The sequence below is a fragment of the Fusarium poae genome, chromosome 4 (genome assembly GCF_019609905.1).
Source record: "Fusarium poae strain DAOMC 252244 chromosome 4, whole genome shotgun sequence".
Classification (NCBI taxonomy): domain Eukaryota; kingdom Fungi; phylum Ascomycota; class Sordariomycetes; order Hypocreales; family Nectriaceae; genus Fusarium; species Fusarium poae.
The window spans coordinates 7,037,193-7,058,104 of record NC_058402.1 but is presented as its reverse complement, the minus strand read 5'-3'; the positions used below and the strand labels follow the sequence as shown (position 1 = coordinate 7,058,104).

At 40.6% G+C, this 20,912-nt stretch overlaps 6 protein-coding genes across 6 annotated transcripts; 2 read left to right on the top strand and 4 right to left on the bottom strand.

The window, feature by feature from the left end:
- Positions 1-1,536: 1,536 nt before the first annotated feature.
- FPOAC1_012365 (uncharacterized protein) lies at positions 1,537-2,400 on the top strand (the record flags this gene model as incomplete). The annotated part of the gene is made up of 1 exon (XM_044856721.1): positions 1,537-2,400. The coding sequence occupies one exon, from the start codon at positions 1,537-1,539 to the stop codon at positions 2,398-2,400; it is 864 nt and encodes a 287-aa protein (XP_044704034.1).
- Positions 2,401-2,741: 341 nt separating this feature from the next.
- FPOAC1_012364 (uncharacterized protein) lies at positions 2,742-4,767 on the bottom strand (the record flags this gene model as incomplete). Its single annotated transcript, XM_044856720.1, has 4 exons — positions 2,742-2,848; positions 2,901-3,762; positions 3,822-4,462; positions 4,512-4,767. The coding sequence occupies 4 exons, from the start codon at positions 4,765-4,767 to the stop codon at positions 2,742-2,744; spliced, it is 1,866 nt and encodes a 621-aa protein (XP_044704033.1).
- A 1,150-nt stretch (positions 4,768-5,917) lies between these two features.
- Positions 5,918-6,247, bottom strand: FPOAC1_012363 (uncharacterized protein; the record flags this gene model as incomplete). The annotated part of the gene is made up of 1 exon (XM_044856719.1): positions 5,918-6,247. The coding sequence occupies one exon, from the start codon at positions 6,245-6,247 to the stop codon at positions 5,918-5,920; it is 330 nt and encodes a 109-aa protein (XP_044704032.1).
- A 134-nt stretch (positions 6,248-6,381) lies between these two features.
- FPOAC1_012362 (uncharacterized protein) lies at positions 6,382-8,359 on the bottom strand (the record flags this gene model as incomplete). The annotated part of the gene is made up of 6 exons (XM_044856718.1): positions 6,382-6,843; positions 6,896-7,342; positions 7,390-7,679; positions 7,726-8,066; positions 8,123-8,262; positions 8,312-8,359. 6 exons carry the CDS (start codon positions 8,357-8,359, stop codon positions 6,382-6,384), a joined length of 1,728 nt encoding a protein of 575 aa, XP_044704031.1.
- Positions 8,360-9,032: 673 nt separating this feature from the next.
- Positions 9,033-13,700, top strand: FPOAC1_012361 (uncharacterized protein; the record flags this gene model as incomplete). The annotated part of the gene is made up of 6 exons (XM_044856717.1): positions 9,033-10,109; positions 10,155-11,687; positions 11,735-12,667; positions 12,716-12,949; positions 13,002-13,231; positions 13,286-13,700. 6 exons carry the CDS (start codon positions 9,033-9,035, stop codon positions 13,698-13,700), a joined length of 4,422 nt encoding a protein of 1,473 aa, XP_044704030.1.
- A 1,202-nt stretch (positions 13,701-14,902) lies between these two features.
- Positions 14,903-15,727, bottom strand: FPOAC1_012360 (uncharacterized protein; the record flags this gene model as incomplete). The annotated part of the gene is made up of 1 exon (XM_044856716.1): positions 14,903-15,727. The coding sequence occupies one exon, from the start codon at positions 15,725-15,727 to the stop codon at positions 14,903-14,905; it is 825 nt and encodes a 274-aa protein (XP_044704029.1).
- Positions 15,728-20,912: the final 5,185 nt, after the last annotated feature.

The following is a 20,912-nucleotide window of genomic DNA, read 5'->3' as shown; positions in this document are numbered from 1 at the left end:
GCCAATCATCTGCACAACGCAAAGACAACAAGACAAGACCCATTGCTCTGCATATTTCTTCTTCTCGATATTCGTGGCTTGCCGCGCTTCGCCCTATCGATAATGTCGCCATCCTGCCAAGTCGATCAGAACTAGCTTCCTGTCTATCAGTGACAAGCGCCCGACGGACCTCCGCAGAAGCAGACTTTGAAATTGCATGCTTGTTAACCTCGCGTGGTATTGCAATACATCCGCAAATAACGGAGCCGATTCTAGCTCAGGGGGAGTCCACGTTCTGTGTTACGCTGTTGGGGCAAGACTTTTACCACGACTTGCGATCCGATCGCTGTGTTGCACCATCATTGGACACTGCTGCCTCATCTGCGAGAAACACAGTTGTCGATTTCTCTGCTTGTTGCAGCTAACTAGAGGAATGTTGAAAGTCATGTCTTAGACAATTGAGACACCACGGCTGGGCTAGGTCCATAGTAGAGACATGTGTGGCCCATTCTAGTTATGTACAATCTAAAGTTAGCATCTGTGGACTTTCGGGAATTAGTTAGTATCCGTCCCACTCATCAATATCAAACTTGCACTTGGTTAAAGCTAATAAAGGGATGTCGTTGACCGACATTCCTTTCAGCCTCTTCAGCAATATCCATTAATATCCTCAAAGCTCAGGACAGGTCACTCACTGACTCAAGTGTTCAGGATCAGGGATTGACCATCATGGGCCTGTGTCAAGATTACACTTCCGCCCACTGGGCAGCTATGGAGCACACCACCTCTTGCCTTCACTTCGGCAGTGCAATAGAGTTCAATAGTAGGCGCTAAAAGCACTGTCCGTTGTCAGAAGACATGATCCCGGGTACGGCTACTTCCGCTCAAGCACTGTCGTATTTTGATATCTTGGCCAAGCTATCAATCAGAGCTACCACAAAAGAATCCCACGTTGAGATTACAAATATTCTTCCTTTCGTCACATCGCCCAGGTATCCATCTAGAAGTGGAGTACCAGGCACCGCTCAGGGTCTAGAAGTACATAGTAAGATGAGAATATCCAATTCGTAAAAACTGACATTGGAGTTATAAGTGTCACTCTGCTTATTTTATCTTCAAGTATCGCGTGAGCCAAGCCACCAGACTTGTAGCTGCGCCATGTAAGTCATGTACTTGTCATCAAGTCAAGCTGCGGGTAAATATTGAAATAGATTGTCTTGAAGTCAATTGATTAATTAAGAAGTATATAGCTCAAACATTATGAAATTGGTGCCATCTTAGAAATTCTTACCCTTAATTTATTTCAAAGTCGAAGCTTTCCATGGCGATACTGCCCAATCAGGCTAAACGTCCATCATCTGAGCCACGTCGTTGGGAAAACTAATAAAGCGCCGCCAGCTCTTTTTCGCCAACGCAACAGCTGAGGAGAAAGCAACAGGGTCCCCCAAACGCAATAATACAGGACCCTGCTGTTCTTACCTCTCTTTACGTCGTTGTATCCCGTCCAACTCGATCCCTTCATTTCCACTTGTTCGATCAAAGACGATAAGAAAGAACATGGCTCCGAAAAACCCCTTTCGGTTCGGTAACGATCTATGGGATCCATCGAATCGCTTCGAGACGAGTTGGCTGTTGAATCCCTGGCTTCTCTTCGCCGCTCGCGCGCTCATCAGCGTTTACGCTTTCGTCACGCGATTCTTCATCATCGGCTGGACATGTACGCACGACGATCTCGGCGGCTGTAGGGATGTCGGCAGGTCGTTTAGTTACTTCACCATCCTGACGTATTGGGGAATCGCCTTTTACTTTGCCATCGCGGCGCTACATACCGTCACCTATGCGATTCGAGGTCGATCACTGCTCGATAGTTTTCCGCGACCGCTGCAGTCTCTCCATGCGCTTTTCTACTCGACTGTCACCACGTACCCGTTCCTCGTCACGATCGTATACTGGGTTGTTTTGTACAAGGGGCCTTGGTTCCCTGTCCAGTTCAATGCCTGGAGTAATATCAGTCAGCACGGACTGAACAGTCTGTTTGCCCTTTTCGAAGTCGTTATTCCTCGAACGAACCCCCCGCAGTGGGTGCATATCGCGTGGTTGATCTTCATTCTCGCGCTCTACCTCGCTCTCGCCTATCTCACACATGCGACGCAAGGATTCTACGTATACAACTTCCTCGACTACCAGGATGTCGGTGGACGAGGCATTGTTGCAGGATACATTCTCGGCATTGCAGTCGGAATCGTCATCATTTTCTGCATCGTGTGGTGCATCATCTGGGTTCGCCGTTGGTTGACGGAGACCAAGCTCGGTATGGACGGTAAGTTTGCTAGCCAGCCTGCGGACAGTAATGATGTCGAGCTGGCCGGTAGCAAGCGTTCCATTGGGAACCAGCCTGAGACCCAGGACAGGGTTTATTAAAGTTGTCTGCTGTAATGGGTGGTAATCAGGATGTGGTAAGAGTAATACACAGGGCGTAGTGAACAGACATTTTCTGTTATGCTGCAACGATTTTGAGATACCCTTTGAAGGAGGAGGACAATTCAGACTTTGGCATTGGTTAATTTAGTAATTACTAATGGAAGAAATTATCTTTAGGGTACAAGTCTGCAAGACAATCTTTGCAATTGTTAAACTTGACGCTTCATGCTACATGACCATGAGTATATCATCCAAATGTTTTATCCTTGTAACAGTATCACAGTATATGTACGTTCCTGTCTGTAACAATGACAGCTGCCATAATGCCATACCAACTCCTTTTAACACTTTACCAAAATCCCACGTCGCTTTTCAGATTCACGAATCTCAAACATGACTTGAATACCAACAAACAGACAGGAACAGGCCGTAACGAGGAAAATGAAGCCTGGTAATGTTAGTGCTATCCTGTTGCAACAATCTTGGTGATTCAAACGTACCTGACCAGTCATGCAATATGCTCTGGATAATGCTCTGCAATCCGTCTAGTCCAACAGCAAATCCGACCAAATTGGCAGAGATCATCATGAGAACGTTACCCACACTTCCGACACAGCACAACATACGGTACGCTGTCGGTTGGTCCTCCCACTTGCTCTTGGGGAACAAGGCAGCAGCAGTCCATTCAGGTATCATGAACAACACAATCAACCAGCCCCAAATCAGCAGACGCAGCTGAATGTCGTGCCACAGTGCCACAAAGGTAAACACCATAAGGAAGGTCAAGATAGATCGCGCAGTGCTTCGCCAGTTGCGGAACGATGAGCCGCCGAGAGGAATGTAAATGTACCTAATCAACCATCGGTTGTACGAGCGGTGCCATGCTCGCCAGAAGAGCTGCGTGCTGTAGTTGTTGCTTACACAACGGACCATGTTCTCAGGCGGGTCCATTCCATCAACCAATGACCAAAGTCGGAACATTCGCCAGGGGAGCAGGAGCTTGAGCCAGATGATGTGGAGGTTCATGAATGACAGCATAGATAGCTGTGCTGCCGTGTAAGAACTCCAATCAGGCTTTCCCTTACTGATTGCGCCCACCCAGTCGTAGTGCAGAATGACCTCCATGGACAGCAGCACCAGGAGGAAACGGATACCGTAGCGAATAGTTCGGCTTGTCTCAATGCTGGCAGCTCGGTACTTTGATTGCGAGATGTAATCGTTGAACGTAATAATGGGTCCAGCTAGGTAAAGGGGCCCATAGATGGCATAGCCCACGTAATTGCGGAAGCTGAAGTCTCGTGGTTCGGCGGATATGCTGACACGGTCTCTCTCTGAGAGGTTTGCTGGGTCCAGTTGCTTCTTCTTTAAGCATCAGAGCATGATCAGAAATAATTCCCACTCAAAATAATAAAATCACTTACCTCGAGCGCATTAGAGTTACCGCGGTCGATACTCCAGTAGTAGTCCAAGTTGAAGCTAATGAGACGTAGAATGGTGATATTGAAGAGAACTTCCCACCGTCCCAGTATGCCTTGGAATGTGCCGTCAATTCTAGCTCCAAAGTTCATCAGGTCAGAGTTTAGCAATCTCATCTTGTTCTTATACAAGCCCATGACTGGGGGTGAGATGTAGCTGAACAGGACACGGAATCTCCATCCCTCGGTCAATTCGTTGGCAAACAGGATCGAAATGTTGAAGATCCAGGTAGCAGCGGGAATATATCGTCGAGGGAGCTTGGTCGCCAGCTGAAAGTTGATCCAGAGGATGAAGAAGATCTTGAAGGCCGAGAGACCGTGCAGAGCAAAGAGGAATATGAATGCGAAGAGGAAATCGAAGGATGCGCGTTGGTCGAGTCGGTAACGTCCTCCCTGGCTTCTCTCGGGGATTGGGTTGAACTTGTTCCAGGCTTTCCTCAACAGTGGGTGGAAAATAAGAAGAGAGCCCATATAAGGCATGTTCTCACGAAAGGTTCCATATTGCGAATCGGAAATGTCGATCTGTCGTCCTGGAATCCAGCCAGGAGATAGCCATTTCTTGAACTTGGGATAACGTGGGTCGGTTTCTGCAGAACATTAGTCAAAGTCGCGAGGCGCAAGTGAACAATTCCATACCTCGCGAAACATCATATGTGATCCAAAACATATACGGAACGACAAAGGCGATGACAAGGTAGTAGAGGTAAAACTCGGGGGTGTTCCATTTGGACGGTTGCGCTCGGCTGCGCTCTTTGGCGGCAGAGTCCTTCTTTATAACGGGATCGGATCGGGCTTCGATAACGTTCTGGTAGGGAGTAGAAGAGGAGGTGGTAAAGCGGGTGTCGAGTGTGTCATGATCGTAGAGCTTGCTCAAGAAAGCTAAAGCACCCATGATGGCGGTGATTTTGGAATGAATGCGACGGACTGGCTTAGGTCATGGCGGGGTCAAAGTTGAATAGGATATGAAGGATTGGAGTGAAGCAGGACGATGGAAGAGGCGCAAAATAATAAAAAAGAGCGTTAAAAAGGAAGATGCAGCAAGAAATTGGAGATGTCGTGGCCTTCGCCTTTCGTGGGGTGGGTTTGGGTTGGTGGTGTTGAGAAAAAGGGACCATTCCTCCGATCCGAGGCATGGATGGTTTAGCTTGGCTTGACTTGACTGCAGGGGGTAAAGCTCAAGGGGAAGCCCCTGAAAAAGTTCAAATAGGGAGGTTATCACTCGTTCCATGACTTGTAAGTGGGGGCACGACATGAACATTGTCATTTTTAGCATTCTGTAGGTATTTGCAAATTATTCTGAAGATAATGGATTGATCAATCAATTTTCGTGTTATTATTTCGCCGGTATACTAATCGACATCTGGAGACCAAACTTAAACTCAATTGTAGGGAAACGGGTGTTGCTGGTGGGTTTAATTTAGGGTAGGCGGTTAACAACGTGTATGCACTACATTCATTGCTCTACATGCTATTGTTGTGGTAAAATATGCATATTCTGGATCTTCTTAGGAAAGAAGTCAGGCTCAAGCTGAGAAGTGAGACAAGAGACAAGCAACCTGAAGATCATTTCCAGATCATAAAGCATTTGCGGTTCGGGTGACCCATTCTGATTGCAACGATGAACCTCTCTCCCCGACAAGATATCACGCGCCGTCGTGTTTGACACGACCAAAGATTGAAAAGATGAAACAATAATAAAATGCCAAGAAACGCAGTATGAAGAATCCGGGGAGAAACTACTACTTGAGGAATAACAAGCTGCAGCCAACGATATCAAAGTGGGAACAAACTTGGATATCCTCCACGTGCCCAGTAGCAAACCACAACATCGTGCAATGTTGAGCATACATGAGCTTGGAACAAACACGATAACCCAAAGGAATTTAAAGAGTATAAACAGGGCCAAAGCAGCCCATGTCAGATTCCTATTCGAACCATAACAAATACCAAATATCGGGTCCAAATTCAAATCCAAATCTCTATCAAACTCGACTCAACCCCAAAATATTCAACACTCTTCACTTCATCAAGTATCGAAACAATCAGCCGAAATCATGTGTGAATGGGAAGTCAATCTCTTCAAGTGCAACTGCGTCACCTTGAGCGTCAAGAGATTCTGCCACCAACATCGTCCCAAGCAGACCGCCAACTGCAACGAGATTCAGCAAGTCCGCGAGGAATGGATGCACCTTCAAGATCGAGTATGCCACCAGCATACAGGGCTCGAGGGCTTTTATGCCAATGGGCCGACTGTTCAGTGGCAGGACATTGAGTCGAGAGTTTATCAGCTGGCCAAGGATTATGCCGCGAGAGGGGATTTCCCTGGGAAACCTGAGTAGCTTTGGACAGGGAGTTGATGTCGGAGTCGACATAGTTGGCTAGAAAAATTGGACTTTGAATAGTGCTTTCATGAGATTGTTCATCTTTGTCTCGGTAGCTACTTCAAACCGCTCCCACTTGGAATATTAGATTATGTGAAAAGATCAAGAACCATCTTGAGATATCTCTACAGCTTCTTGCGTATCTCCTCAGTAATATTCTGCATTGCCTTGAGCAACGGCACGATATCCCTATTACCTCTACAAAGCTCGGTACATTTATCGCTCAATTGCTCAAGTGCTTGAATATCTGCCATGTACACTCGAGGATCTTGTGCCCGTAATATAGTATTAGCCAAATAAGCGAAAGCGACGTGGCATCGATATGCACCAAACAAAGCTGTCATTGTCACTCCGTAGGGGAAGATCTCCAGTAAACGGTTGAGTGCGGCGATTAGGCGGCGAGCAGCGTCCTCGACGATGGGAGAGTCGGGGATATCCAGGTCGGTTGTCGGCGGCCTGGGGGAGTTGGAGTTGAGAAGAGCCATCTTGCGAAACATGTATATTATGCAGGTGTAGCCCGTCAATATGACATCCGTTACTACCCAGATATCCTGTTCGTTATCGTGAGCATCTTCTAGCCATTCAGTCTGCAATAATCGGGTCAGTGTATGTCTTTTGTTGAGTGTTGAGGTGACTTACCAGCTGCCACTCGGCAAAAATCTCTTGCATCTCACGACAAAGATTCTCAGTCTTTGCCACTATTTCAGTCTTTGTCGAGTTGGTCGGGTCATCCAGCATGGCAAAAAATCGAGCGATGATGAGACTGACTCGTGAACTTGCCAGGAATGCAATCGTCTGCATGGGCTGTGTCTCAGCACCCGAATCGAGATCCAGCCATGGCAGATTGACCTTCCACGGGTTGTTCGTGATAGCCGGAGGCTTGTTTAGAATGAGCCGGTAAAAGAGGTCAATCTGAATAACCTCCCAGAACCCTCTCCTCTCGTTGTCGCATGTGGCTTCGCTGAGGAAAGAGCTTGATTCGTCCGAGTCTAGCTTGTGGAGGTTGAGAACCTGACAGTATTCGCATGCGTACTTGAACGACCCCCATGCAAGATCGTAGTCGAAGAATTCAGCAGCTACACGACTCTGGAGATGTGAGATGAGGTATTTGGGGCTGTTGGGTTAGAACTCACTACGTAAAGCGCAGCTACTAGATCTGTCATAGTACCCGATGCTTCTTGTTTCCAGCTCGGTATTGCGCGGAGACATCCGAGGTAGCTCGCGTTCACATAAGTAAGGCTGTCGTGTGAATTTGTATTGCTTGCTTTCAAGCTGCATCCATGATACATTATGCTATAGTAAATGACGAGCATGACTGGGTCGACATGGATGTGCGGTAGATTGATGATATCAGGCAGCAGATCGAGGACACGCCTGTTGACAAAGCTAACAAACATGCAACCAGGCATATACTTGAAGAAGTCTTGAAACAATTAGAGAGGGCGATTGGAATAAAGAAAAGTACGTACTTGAGACCCAGGTTTTGGACAGGTCTGTCGGGATGTTTATCGAGCTTGTTATAACACTGGAACCAAAAGAACGTTTTCTCAACTCCTGGACATGATCAATTGCATCCTTCAGGACGGTCATGGCGTCCATCTCACGACCAACATTGTGAAATGTCAGTGTACTGGATGCATGGCCGTTGGTGGTGCTGAAAGTGACTGGTGATGAGGAGGCTTCAGAGCCACCAACAGAGGGTGTTGGTATATTGCCACTGATTCGAGAAGCACTAGCGATGTTTTGCGCCTCGAGACGTTGCAAACGATCAAGTATGGTAGTCAGAGCGGCATTTGGGCTGTCTGATGACCTAAAGGATGCAATAGTCAATCGCTAATTCTCAATGAATGGGTTAGAGGCACTTACAGGGCTGGGTCGATCAATGGTCGTGCAGACCTCCTCTTTGCCCGTACAGGATACACACATTCCAGGTCCTGGCTCTTACACCGAGCGCAATGCGGCATAACCCGATTGCACCGGACCTTGCGTTCTTTGCATCTCACACACTCGGAGTCAAGTTAGGATGATGCATCTTTGAAGTTTGACTAAGCTCACAGAAAGACGGTTAATTTGGTCCGGGCCGTTTCCACCGGCGCTCGACATGATCCCGCAGAGCCTCAGAGATATAGAGACAAGAAAAGTCCGAAGGCGAACCGATGGAGTAATAGTAGATGGAAACGAGGGAGATTGGGAGGGAGCGGAGATTCGGTGTTATCTAACTCCACAAAGATCGATGATGCATGGAGAAACTAGAGATGCAGTACGTAAAAATTAAGCTTCGAAAAGAACAATACGATGGATCAAAGACCGTGTTCAAGCCACAGGGGAACAGTCATGGAAAATGCAGGAACGGGTCTTTGCGTTGACATTGTCCAGGTTTTGGGGACTAGATTCGACCTTGACAGGGGACGCCACTTACATACTTACCCAATCTAGTAATTCCAAGAGATAGAAAAGTCCGAAAGTCCGAGTATGGAACTCAACTTCTACCAGGACATTCGGAGGTTATAAGTCCGAATAGCCTCAACGGTCCACAATCCATTTCAACAGTGGGAATGCCCAGACAGTCGGTATGGGGCTGAACAATCTGAATATGGGTATACAATTTCATATTTTCTTTGTTTGTAAACTCGGGCTCGTAATAAATACTGCCATCATGGACCTCTTCAAAACGATTCATCCTTTCATATCACCGACTCGCAGCCTTTCTTTTTCATGGCTTTTATCACACTATCATAGCCTATTCTTCTTATAAGCAGTCGGAATACTCTATATAATGGATTCCAGCTCCCAGTTTAACTCTGGGGCTGGTACATCTAAGCCATTCTACCACAACAACGGTTCAACATGCTCTACCAATGTTTGCACCGAGAAAAACATTGATGGAAACACTGAGATTCCCATGAGCGAAGGCGAGCCAGATGTACACAACGAAGATGTAATGCAACTAGCTCGCCAACTCACAAGAAAGTCCACTGCAGCACCAGGAACTTTGTTTCCTCAAGCAGATGGTCCGTTGAATCCTAATAGCCCAACTTTTAACGCCAAGAGATGGGCAAAGGCATTCTACGAATTGAGGACCGATACCTCTGAAGGCAACCCACCACGGACGACTGGTGTTGCTTTTAGGAACTTGAACGTATTCGGGTTTGGCTCAGATACCGATTTCCAGAAGAGCGTCGGCAATGTCTTTCTTGAAGCTGGAGCTATGGTTAAGAAACTGCTTCATGATAAGCAAAGACGAGTTGACATCTTACAGAACCTTGAAGGTGTTGTGCACAGTGGTGAGATGTTAGCTGTGCTTGGTCCGCCTGGCTCGGGCTGTTCAACCTTTCTCAAGACCATTGCCGGAGACACGCATGGTTTCCACATTGACAACAGCTCTGAGATCAACTATTCTGGTATTCGTCCCGAAGAGATGCGAACAGCCTTCCGAGGCGAGGCGATATATACAGCCGAAGTCGACCATCACTTTGCCCACCTCACAGTAGGTGACACGCTTTACTTTGCCGCTCGTGCGCGTTGCCCAAAGAATATTCCCGAAGGCATTAGTCGACATGAATATGCGGAGCATCTACGAGATGTAACAATGGCCATGTTTGGTATCTCTCATACCAAGAATACGCGCGTGGGAGACGACTTTGTGAGAGGTGTTAGTGGAGGCGAGAGGAAGCGTGTGACGATTGCTGAGGCAGCTTTGAGCTATTCGCCTCTTCAATGTTGGGATAACAGCACCAGAGGTCTCGACAGTGCTAATGCATTGGAGTTTTGTCGCACCTTGAGGACGCAGGCCGATGTGATGGGCTGCACTTCTGCTGTTGCCATCTATCAAGCATCTCAGGACGCCTATGAGGTTAGTAACACGAAGACAAGTATGAACTCAAACTAATCTCTCTAGGTCTTTGACAAAGTACTCGTCCTCTACCAAGGAAGACAGATCTTCTTTGGAAGGACAGGTGAGGCAAAGGCTTACTTTGAAGGACTTGGCTTTGTCTGTCCCGAACAGCAAACCACAGCCGACTTTCTCACTTCCATGACAAGCCACCAAGAACGAATCATCCGAGAAGGCTTTGAAGGAAAAGCTCCTAGATCGCCAGACGAGTTCGCACAAGCCTGGAAAGATAGCATCCACCGCCAAACCCTACTGACCGAAATGGATGACTATCTCCAACGACACCCTTTCGGCGGCGAGCACTACGAAAAGTTTGTCGATTCCAGGAAGCGAGACCAGTCCAAGTCCCAACGTGTCAAGTCGCCGTTTACTCTATCGTACATGGAGCAGATGAGACTCACCCTTGGACGAAGCTGGGTGATGCTTAAAGCTGACCCTAGCGTGACGGTCACTCTTTTGCTGTGTAATCTTGTCGAGTCTCTTGTTATTGGTAGTATCTTTTACAACCTGCCTGAGAACACGGATGCGCTCAATAAGCGTGGCTTGTTTATCTTCTTTATCCTTTTGATGAACGCCTACAACAACATCCTGGAAATTATGACGCTCTACGCCAAGCGCAACATTGTCGAAAAGCACGCCCGTTACGCCCTATATCATCCGAGTGCAGAGGCTCTTTCGTCGATGGTGGTTGATCTGCCCTACAAGATCTTCAATACCATCATGATGAACACTACGATGTACTTTATGGGAAACCTCCGTCAAGACCCCGGGCACTTCTTCTTTTTCCTTTTGGTATCCTTCGTGACGACCTTGAATTTCTCTATGCTTTTTCGACTCATCGCATCACTCACAAAGACCATCGCCGCGGCACTTGCTCGTGCTTCCATCATGCTCCTTGTCATCGCTCTTTATACCGGCTATGCTATTCCACCACAGTACATGCCAGTTTGGATCGGCTGGTTACGCTGGATCAACCCTACCTATTATGGCCTCGAAAGTCTCTTCATCAACGAGTTTGGAGGAAGAAAATACCCCTGCTCCAACTTTGTACCCAGCGGTCCGGAGTACTCTGACATCTCGCGATTCTCACAAGCCTGTGCAATCCAAGGCTCCGTCCCAGGAGAGGACTTTGTTCGAGGATCTGCCTACCTTTCTACAACGTATGGTTATCTTGAGTCCCACAAGTGGCGCAATTTTGCGGTCGTTATTGCTTTCTCGATTCTGTTTATGGGGCTGCACTTGATCGCCACCGAGACCGTTGCTTCTGAGCGTTCCAAGGGCGAGGTCCTCGTGTTTACGCGCAAGGAGATGAAGAAGCACGCTGGTAAGGGCTCGAGTGATGAGGAAGCAGGCAGTGTTGGTGTTACACAGATCGCAAAAGGTAATGAAGCCACTGAAGAGGTCACGGATGTGGAAGAGCAGACTTCTGTGTTCCACTGGAAGAATGTTTGCTATGATGTCAAGATCAAGGGAGAGACGCGTCGTATCTTGGACCATGTTGATGGTTGGGTAAAGCCGGGAACTCTCACTGCACTAATGGTAAGTCTTTACTTGGAAATAAATTTGCAGTCACTAACGAATAATAGGGATCTTCGGGCGCCGGCAAGACGACTTTGCTGGACGTCCTCGCAAGTCGGGTCACTATGGGCGTTGTGACGGGCGAGATGCTCGTCGACGGAAAACTTCGTGACGAATCCTTCCAACGAAAAACAGGCTACGTTCAACAGCAAGACTTACATGTCCATACCCAGACAGTCCGAGAAGCCCTCAACTTCAGTGCTCTTCTTCGACAGCCAGCCAAATACACTCGCCAGGAGAAGCTCGACTATGTGGACACGGTGATTAGTCTTCTTGACATGGAAGAGTATTCTGACGCTATCATCGGCGTGCCGGGCGAGGGTCTCAACGTGGAACAACGAAAACGTCTGACCATTGGCGTTGAACTAGCTGCGCGACCACAATTGTTGTTGTTCTTGGATGAGCCTACGTCTGGACTGGATAGTCAGACTTCTTGGTCTATCTGCAACTTGATGCAGAAGCTCACCAACAACGGACAGGCCATTCTTTGCACCATTCATCAACCTTCGGCCATGCTATTCCAGCGCTTCGATCGTCTTCTATTGTTATCTCGTGGAAAGACCATCTACTTTGGTGACATTGGTACAAACTCCAAGGTTTTGGTGGACTATTTCGCCCGCAACGGCGGACCCAAGTGTCCCGCGGGAGTCAACCCGGCTGAGTACATGCTTGAGGTTATTGGTGCTGCTCCTGGTGCACACACAGAGATCGACTGGCCCGAGGTTTGGAGGAGTTCTCGAGAGCACGAACTTGTTCAACAAGAGCTCGAGAGATTAGCCGGGCCAGGAAATTCTGGCATTGAACAGAACGACGGAACAGAGTACAACGAATTTGCTGCTACGTCCTATGTGCAGTACTCGCAGGTCACCAAGCGGTTGTTTCAGCAGTACTGGAGAAGTCCGGGATATATCTACTCCAAGGTTATCCTGTCTGCTGGCGCAGTGAGTATCCCGTCACGTATGGATCAGAGTGTATACTAACATCAACAGTCGCTCTTTATCGGACTCTCATTTCTGAATGGACAGAACACTGAAAGAGGTCTTCAGAACCAGATGTTCGGCGTTCTAATCTTCCTTACCATCTTCACCCAAGTCGTCCAGCAGATGCTTCCTGACTACGTCGCTCAACGCACCATGTACGAAGCTCGCGAACGCCCATCAAAGACGTACTCCTGGAAAGCCTTTATGGTTTCTACCATCCTGGTTGAAGCAGCATGGAATTCGGTAAGAGTTAATTTTGATGACCACGAGACAAGACTTACTAACAGTGGAACAGATCATGGCCGTGCTTTCGTTTATCTGCTGGTACTTCCCAACTGGGTTGTATCGCAATGGTTACGCGACCGACGCAGCGGATTCTCGCAACGCGACTGTGTTTCTCTTTGTGTGGATGTTTTTCATGTTTACTAGCACGTTTGCGCATATGATCATTGCGGGGTTTGATACTGCCGAAGTAGCGGGCGGACTTGTTACTCTGATCATGATTATGATGTTTTCTTTCTGCGGGTAAGTATACTCACTCTCTTTACCACGGAATCATACAGCTAACTCTTTTACTAGTATCCTCGCAACACCAGAAGAACTTCCTGGCTTCTGGATTTTTATGTACCGAGCTTCACCGTTCACCTACGTTGTCGAAGGCCTCATGGGTACATCAATGGCCAACGCGGATGCAGGCTGCGAGTCCAATGAACTCATCAACTTCAACGCACCCAATGGTACAACGTGCGGCGACTACATGAAGACCTACTTGTCTGAAGTAGGCGGGTACATCGTCAGCAGTTCTGCAAGTGAGTGCCAGTACTGCACAATCTCGGGCACGAACCGATTTCTGGAGAGTAAGAGTATGAGTTACGATAATCGCTGGAGAGACTTTGGGCTTTTGTGGGTTTATTGCGCTTTTAACATTGCGGCGGCGTTTGGTATCTACTGGGTGGTAAGGGTGCCCAAGAATAAGAAGGGCAAGAAGGAGTAAGTATGCGATGAAAATGTAATTGTTAAAAGTTGGGGATAGAGTATAGACGTTCTTGATTAGACTTGAGGGATATAGAATTACGAGCTGGAATAATTGAGATGCTGATATTAGTATCCCCCACGTCTAGAATTGTGTACATTAAAGAACAAGTCTTACAGTGTTAGAGTGTTAATGTTGTGTCCAACCCAGATCTCGATACGCCAACAAGTAAATGTAGTTCTACAACTTGTTTGGAAACGTTTCATCAATATGCCATCACTTGGACACGACAATACTGAACAACAAGCTTATGCACGTTGACCGTTGTTGCATTGCAGAACATAGATCAACCACAACTTATGGTTCCATCAGCCTCAAAACTTGGCAGATGTTGGTTCGAGTATGCATAATTATGTAGTCTTACTTTACTGTAGTGTCTAACCTTCAAGTCCTGCATTAGTTATGTCTTGTTTTGTCAAGTCAATCCTTTCTACAAGTGGTGGTAATGGAGCGACCCTAAACAAAGTCAGCATTGCGATAGCAAGGAAACACGTATGACCAGGGTAAACAGAACCCAACAATTCGGATCAATTGGAGTATGTCACATACACGTTGAATGACGCAGGACACAATATGCAAACATATGGTCAATTCCTGATTGGTTGTATCCTTGCAGCGATCAGCATTCCTCCCCATGCACACGCTTTTGGCCCCCAACTTTTATTATCACGACAATTGCTTGCTACGTTGACTTGACAGACAACCGAATGGTTTCATTATTATCGTGGCACCATACAGACAAACATCGTGCTGGCTAGTTTGGGCCGCAAGATTGCATGACAATTGTGGTCTGACACAGGCTGTAATTGGAGGTTAAATGCGAGCAAGAGAGCGGCGTAGCACATCAAATCACAATTACAAAACCATTTGTAACAATTGTTCAAAATATCGTGACCAGATTTATTTCTAATCATCATATGAGATACATGTGGTGAGACAATATGATAAAATGAGCAACAGTTATGAATCGCTCTCTAATAAAACTGGAAAAATACACAAAAAAGTCCACCCAATTTCCAAAGGGTATCGAGCCGCCATAAGAAGAACGCCGTAGATACCATGAAAGTTTTTAACTCATTATCCTCCACCAAAGAAGTCGTAAACATAAAAAGTCGTAAGCATACAGGAAGATTATACACACAGAAATTGTCATCAGACAGTTATTACGCGATGAGGACGGCGGCTAGGACGGCTGCTGCTGCAGGCCAGTAGCCCATTGCCTCGATCATAGCTCGGGCAGCAGCACTGTCACTGTCCTCTTCAGGAAGGGCAGTATCATCAGGAAGAGTACCGTTGATGAGGATAGTTGTGGTACCGTTGACCTCGGCGACATCGACAATCGACTTGTTCAGATGCTCGTAGCTGCCGTTTCCGATGAGTTCGTCGTAGAGCGCAGTATTGTTGGTGTTGTCGTCCTGGTCGCATCCGCAAGACGCCTCTGCTGAGCACGCGCAAAGGATAGGGCGGTCCTCTTCCTCCTCACTTGTCTCGTTGTAGTACCGGTACGAGTTGGGGTAGTGGTACATGTATGCGCCATAGAGCCACACGCCTGGCCAGAAGGCAAGAGCAGCGACACCAGCACCTAAGAGGACAGGCCTGATACCGCTGGGACTTGGGCCACGGGCAGCATAGGGTCTTGATGCGCCGCCTGAACGTCCACCGCTTGAACCGGAACCGGAACCTGAACCTGAACGAGATGAGCCTGATGAACTTCCACGGCTGGAGCTGGAGCCGCCGCCGCTACTTGAACCGCCGCGACTACCACTGCTGGAGCTCCCACCTCTGCTTCCGCTGCTTCCGCCTCGACTGCCGCCGCCACTGCTACCACCGCGTCCTCCTCCTCCACCGCCGCCACGACGCTTGTACAGGTCATGCTCATCAGCGCTGGGTGCGGAATCGACGCGCTTGATGTGGAGGGGACCGTCGATGGCCGATGCGACCGCCGAGGAGAAGAGGGTGAATAATACGACTGCGAGATCGGGTCTCATTTTGTATAGCCAAGAAAGATGGTTGCTTGGTATGTCGGTTTATAACAAAAACGTTGTCGCGTATATGTTTTGAGAATGTAACAAGTCTCAATTCTAGAACCAAACGTGGCAAGAAGCAAAAAAAGAGTCTTGAGTTTGTTTGAGTTTGGGGAATTTCGAAGTGGGCGGGCAGTTCCAAGGTTTAATACCCGAGAGTAACGGGGGAAGAATAAGATTGATGACGGGGGTTTGTGTAGGTGCTCCACAATCTAGGCGTTATGTCTTTGTGACGGAGATACAGGGATGATCCGATCAATGCGCAGTTGGAGTAGTTGATATGGGTATCCCTCGAAGTCTAATGTAAAATCAATAGATACAGCTTTATTATAAAAAATAGGGCTCTTAAAGTAACCTTAATCTTATATAAATATAAAAGCACTATAAAATATACCTACTATATAACCTACTTATCCTTCCTTTAATATAAAGACTTAAAAAGATTACTTTTAAACCCCTTAAATATAAAAGACTAAGTATTTATATTAATTAATTTACCTAGCTTATTATATACCTTAATCCCTATTATTAACTAACCCTAGCTATAATAATAGAATAATAAATAAATAACTACTTACTAAATATAAAAGTATATAAAGGACTTATTATAATTATTATAAGTATAAATCTGCCTTCTTAAATAATATTATTTATATAGCTATTAATATAGCTAAAAAAGAAAACTATAATAATATCTATATAGAAGTAAAAGCTATAATAAATATTAATAAGTTTAATATTACCTAGCTAATTAAAATAGCCTTCTTTAGCTATTACTTAATTAGGCTAATTAAATAAGTTAAAAAGGCTAAAATAAATAAAGAATTAATTAATTAGCTAAAAGGGGAAAAAAAGGCTTTTAAAACCCTTAAAAATGCCTTTTATAGAGATAATAACCTTCTATTAGATAAAAAGAAGGAATTTCTAGAGGCCTTAAGAGATAAGTTACTATATACAGTATAGCTTAAAGAGCTATTTTAAGAGGCTATAGCGGTAGTTATAATGCCACTGTGAAGGAAATCAGTATATAGCAGTTAGAGTAGTAGTTAACTACTAAGGTACTAAAGTAGAGGCTGTGTATAATAAAAGGCTAGGAGCTATAAAGGACTGGCTCTTAAGTAGCTACTTTTAGGACATTAATAATAATATTATTAAACTTAAAGAGGAAAAGAAAAGAATATATAGAAATCCTATACCTCCTCCTTAAGGTCCTCTCTCTAAGTCCTCTTTAAGTCTTTATATAATCTCTTTTTATTTAATTAGCCTTAAGCTTAAGCTAAAGCCTAAGCCCTTAATATAGCTTTCTTTTATTTCTTTATTATATAATATTAAGCTTAATTTACTTATTATTAGTCTATAGTAAAGCTAAATAAATTTTAAAGTAAACTTATATTAAGTTATTTTAATTTTATATTAAGGCTTATACTTTATTATTTTAATTATTTATATAAAGTATTTATTATTTTAATTATATATTTTATTATTTTATTTATTATTTAAATAATTTACTTTTATTATCTTTTTATTTTTTATTTTATATTTTTTTTTATTTTTTTTAACTTTTTATTATATAACTTATTATTTTCTAAGTATATTTCTATTTACTTTTAATTTACTTTTTATACTCTTATTAACTTTATTTAACTTCTATATAAAGATTCTTATTTATTATTATCCTTTTTTTAGTTTTTTCTCTTTTTAATACTTATATACTTTCTATAAGATTCTATATAAAATACTTCTATTTTCTATATTAACTTAATATAATAAATTATTTTACTTAATTTTCTTTTCTCTTATTATTTATATACCTCTTATAAGGTTCTATATAAGACCTTTTTTACTTTTTATATTAATTTAATATAGTAAATTTCTTTACTATATTTATATTTACTTTTCCTTTAATTCTTATTACTATTAATAGAAAAAGTAATAATCTTATTAATCTTTATACCTTCTATAATTATAAAGATAGCTATTAAACTAAGTAAACTATAAATATTTTTATTATAAAAAGTAACTTTAATAATAAAGCCTTTAATCTCCTTAAGGATATTACTTAGCCTTATAATAAGTATATTATTTACTTTACTACCTTTAAGAAAGACCTAGTTTATAACCCTAGGTTATATACCTCTTATATTTAATATATATATTATTAATCTAAGTATTACTAAGAGTATTACTTATTTACTATATTTACTATATTTTATTATACTTAATATACCCTAGTTAATATTAAAAAAGATAATAAGGCTATCTTTATTCTTTATTAGCCTAGCCTTAATAAGGATAAAAAGAGGTTTAAAAAGATTATCCTTTAACCTTAGTTTTCTTATTAAGTTATATAGTTTTATTAAATAATAAAATAGGCTTATAATTAATTTATATTTACTTACTTTATTTATTTTCTTTTTAAAGCTCTTTTTTCTAAGGAAAAATAAGATCTCTTTATTTCTAGTTTTTATTTTTTTAATACCTTAATTTATTACTTTACCTTTATTATTACTTTAATTCCCTTAAGCTTTAATCTTAATTCTCCTTACTATAGTAATAATAATTCTTCTTTTACTAATTAATAAATAATTATTACCTTTAACTATTTCTTATTTACTATATAGGCCTTTAATATTAAAATTAATTTCTTTCTATATAACCTTATTATTAAGACTATTACTTAAATAAAGTTAACTTAGGCTATTATTACTTTTAATTAAAAAAAGATTATTAATACTTTCTTATTTCTTAATTAACTTATAGCTAGGTCTTATAGCTAAAATAATTACTAAAATAGCTATTAAAATAATTAATCTTATTCTCTTTATTTCTCTTTATATTATCTTAATTATAATTAAAATAATTAATATTATTCTCTTTTCTCTAGCTAAGGTAATAATAACTATAAGTATAAATAAGCTTTTATTTAGCTTTAATCTTTATTTAATCTTTATTTAGTTTTTTCTTAAACCTTATTATTTTTATATAGCTTTATTCCTTTATATATAGTTTATATACCTTTATATTATTTCTAGGCCTATTATAGCTTATTATAAATTAAAATATTCTTTTATTATTCTTTAAACCTATTTAATATTACTATATCTATAAAGTCTTCTAAAGGTTATTATATTAATTCTATTTAGCTTAATTACTTTACTAGTATTTACTTTCTTTTACCTTGCCTTAAGGTATTATAGGCTATTAATATTTCTTTAATTTAGTATTTATTTTCTTTTTCTAGCTTTAGCTTTTTATCTTTAAGTATTAATTATAATTCTAAATATAAGTTAATTATATTTTAAGATAATAATAAGTTAAAGGCTATATATTTTATAAGATTAATATAGAAAGTTAAGTAAAAGTTTTTTAATATATTTAATATAATATTTAACTTATTTAATATACTTATTATAATATATTTTTATATAACTTAATTAAGCTTTTTACTTAAGTAATTAATTTTAATATTATATAAATTTAATTAAACTTAATTACTTACTTAAAAATATTCTATAGCTTATTATATATAATTCTATATATTTTTAACTTTTTATTACTAGAATATAATTACTACTTAGGCTAAATTAAAACTATTATATAGGTATATAATAAATATAATTACTTTATCTCTAGCTAAAGTATAGCTTTCTTAATATCCCTTAAGGTATTATATAATATTAAAATTAAATCTATAAAGTAAATAATTAAAGCTAAATCTAGTAATTAATAATATATAGTTATTTAAGGCTTATTATATTATTAATAAGTAATTTAGCTAATTAAATTATATAAAAGAAATAACTATATAGAGGATTACTTATACCTTTTAATTAACTTACTTTATACTTTTATTAGTTTAAAGGTAATATAAAGTAAATAAAAGTTATTTTATACCTATTAAGTAGTATAGCTTAATTTAAAACTTCTTTAATTAGTCTAAACTTTAATTTATAATAATACTCTTTAAAAAGCTATAGAATCTTTATTAATAGTCTTAAAACTATAATATATAAGCTTTAATTATAATAATAATTAAAGCCTTAAGCTATATATACTTTAATAAATAGTTTATAATAATTAATAGGAATATTAATATAATATTTATTTCTCTAGGGAAATTAATTATAAAGTCTATAGAGATTTAAGTAAAATAATAATCTAGGATTAATAAGGATTAAAATAATTCTTATTATTTTTAGTAGCTTTTATAAGCCCCTTAATAATAGTAATTATAGTAAAATCTTATTATATTTTATAATATACTATTTTAATAATAATCTTTATTAATAATTTAAAAAGTTAAGTTCTTTTTAAGATAACTTAAGATTAATAAATTATAGACCTTTTAAATAATTACTATAGTTAATAGTTCTTATAATAAGAGCTAGGTTTACTCTTAATATTATAATAAGCTAGCTTTATTAATAAAACAGTCTTAAATTTATTTATTTATTTTTACTTCTTTAAAGAACCTTTACTTTTATTACTATATAACTCTAAATTAAGCTATATACTTAAGGCAATATAAAATAGCCTAGTCTTATAGGTTTTATAAATATAAATTAAAAAAAACTAATTAACCTTATAATAGCACTTAATTAGCTAAATTTATTTTTTATTAGCCTATATTAAGTATTAGCTAAATAGTTATTATAAGTTAAAAGACTAATATTAATTTTAAGATCTATTTTTATTAAATTATAATTCCTTTATTATTTTACTCTTATTAAGATAAAGTATTAAGCTAGGAAGTATTCTTTCTAGGCCTATATTAAAAGTAAAAATTAAACTAAAATAAGAAATCTACTTAATATATTTAGTACTCTAAGATCTTATATATTTTTATAAAGTACTTTAAGTTTTTATAGTCTATAAGTATAATAAAGAGTTAAAAGGCTTTTTTTAATTTTACTAATTATACTTTTAAGTAATAAATTATTATTAAAAGTTCTTTATTATATATAGTATAATTCTATTAAGCTAGGGTTAATAGTATTAAATAGTATACTATAGGGTATAATATATTAGCTTTATTTTATTAAAATAAATACCTTTTAAAAGCCTATTTAAAATAATTTATCTTAATAATTATCTCTTTATTTAGTTTTTATTAAGCTAGTACTAAGGCTAAAATAAATATATCTTTTAA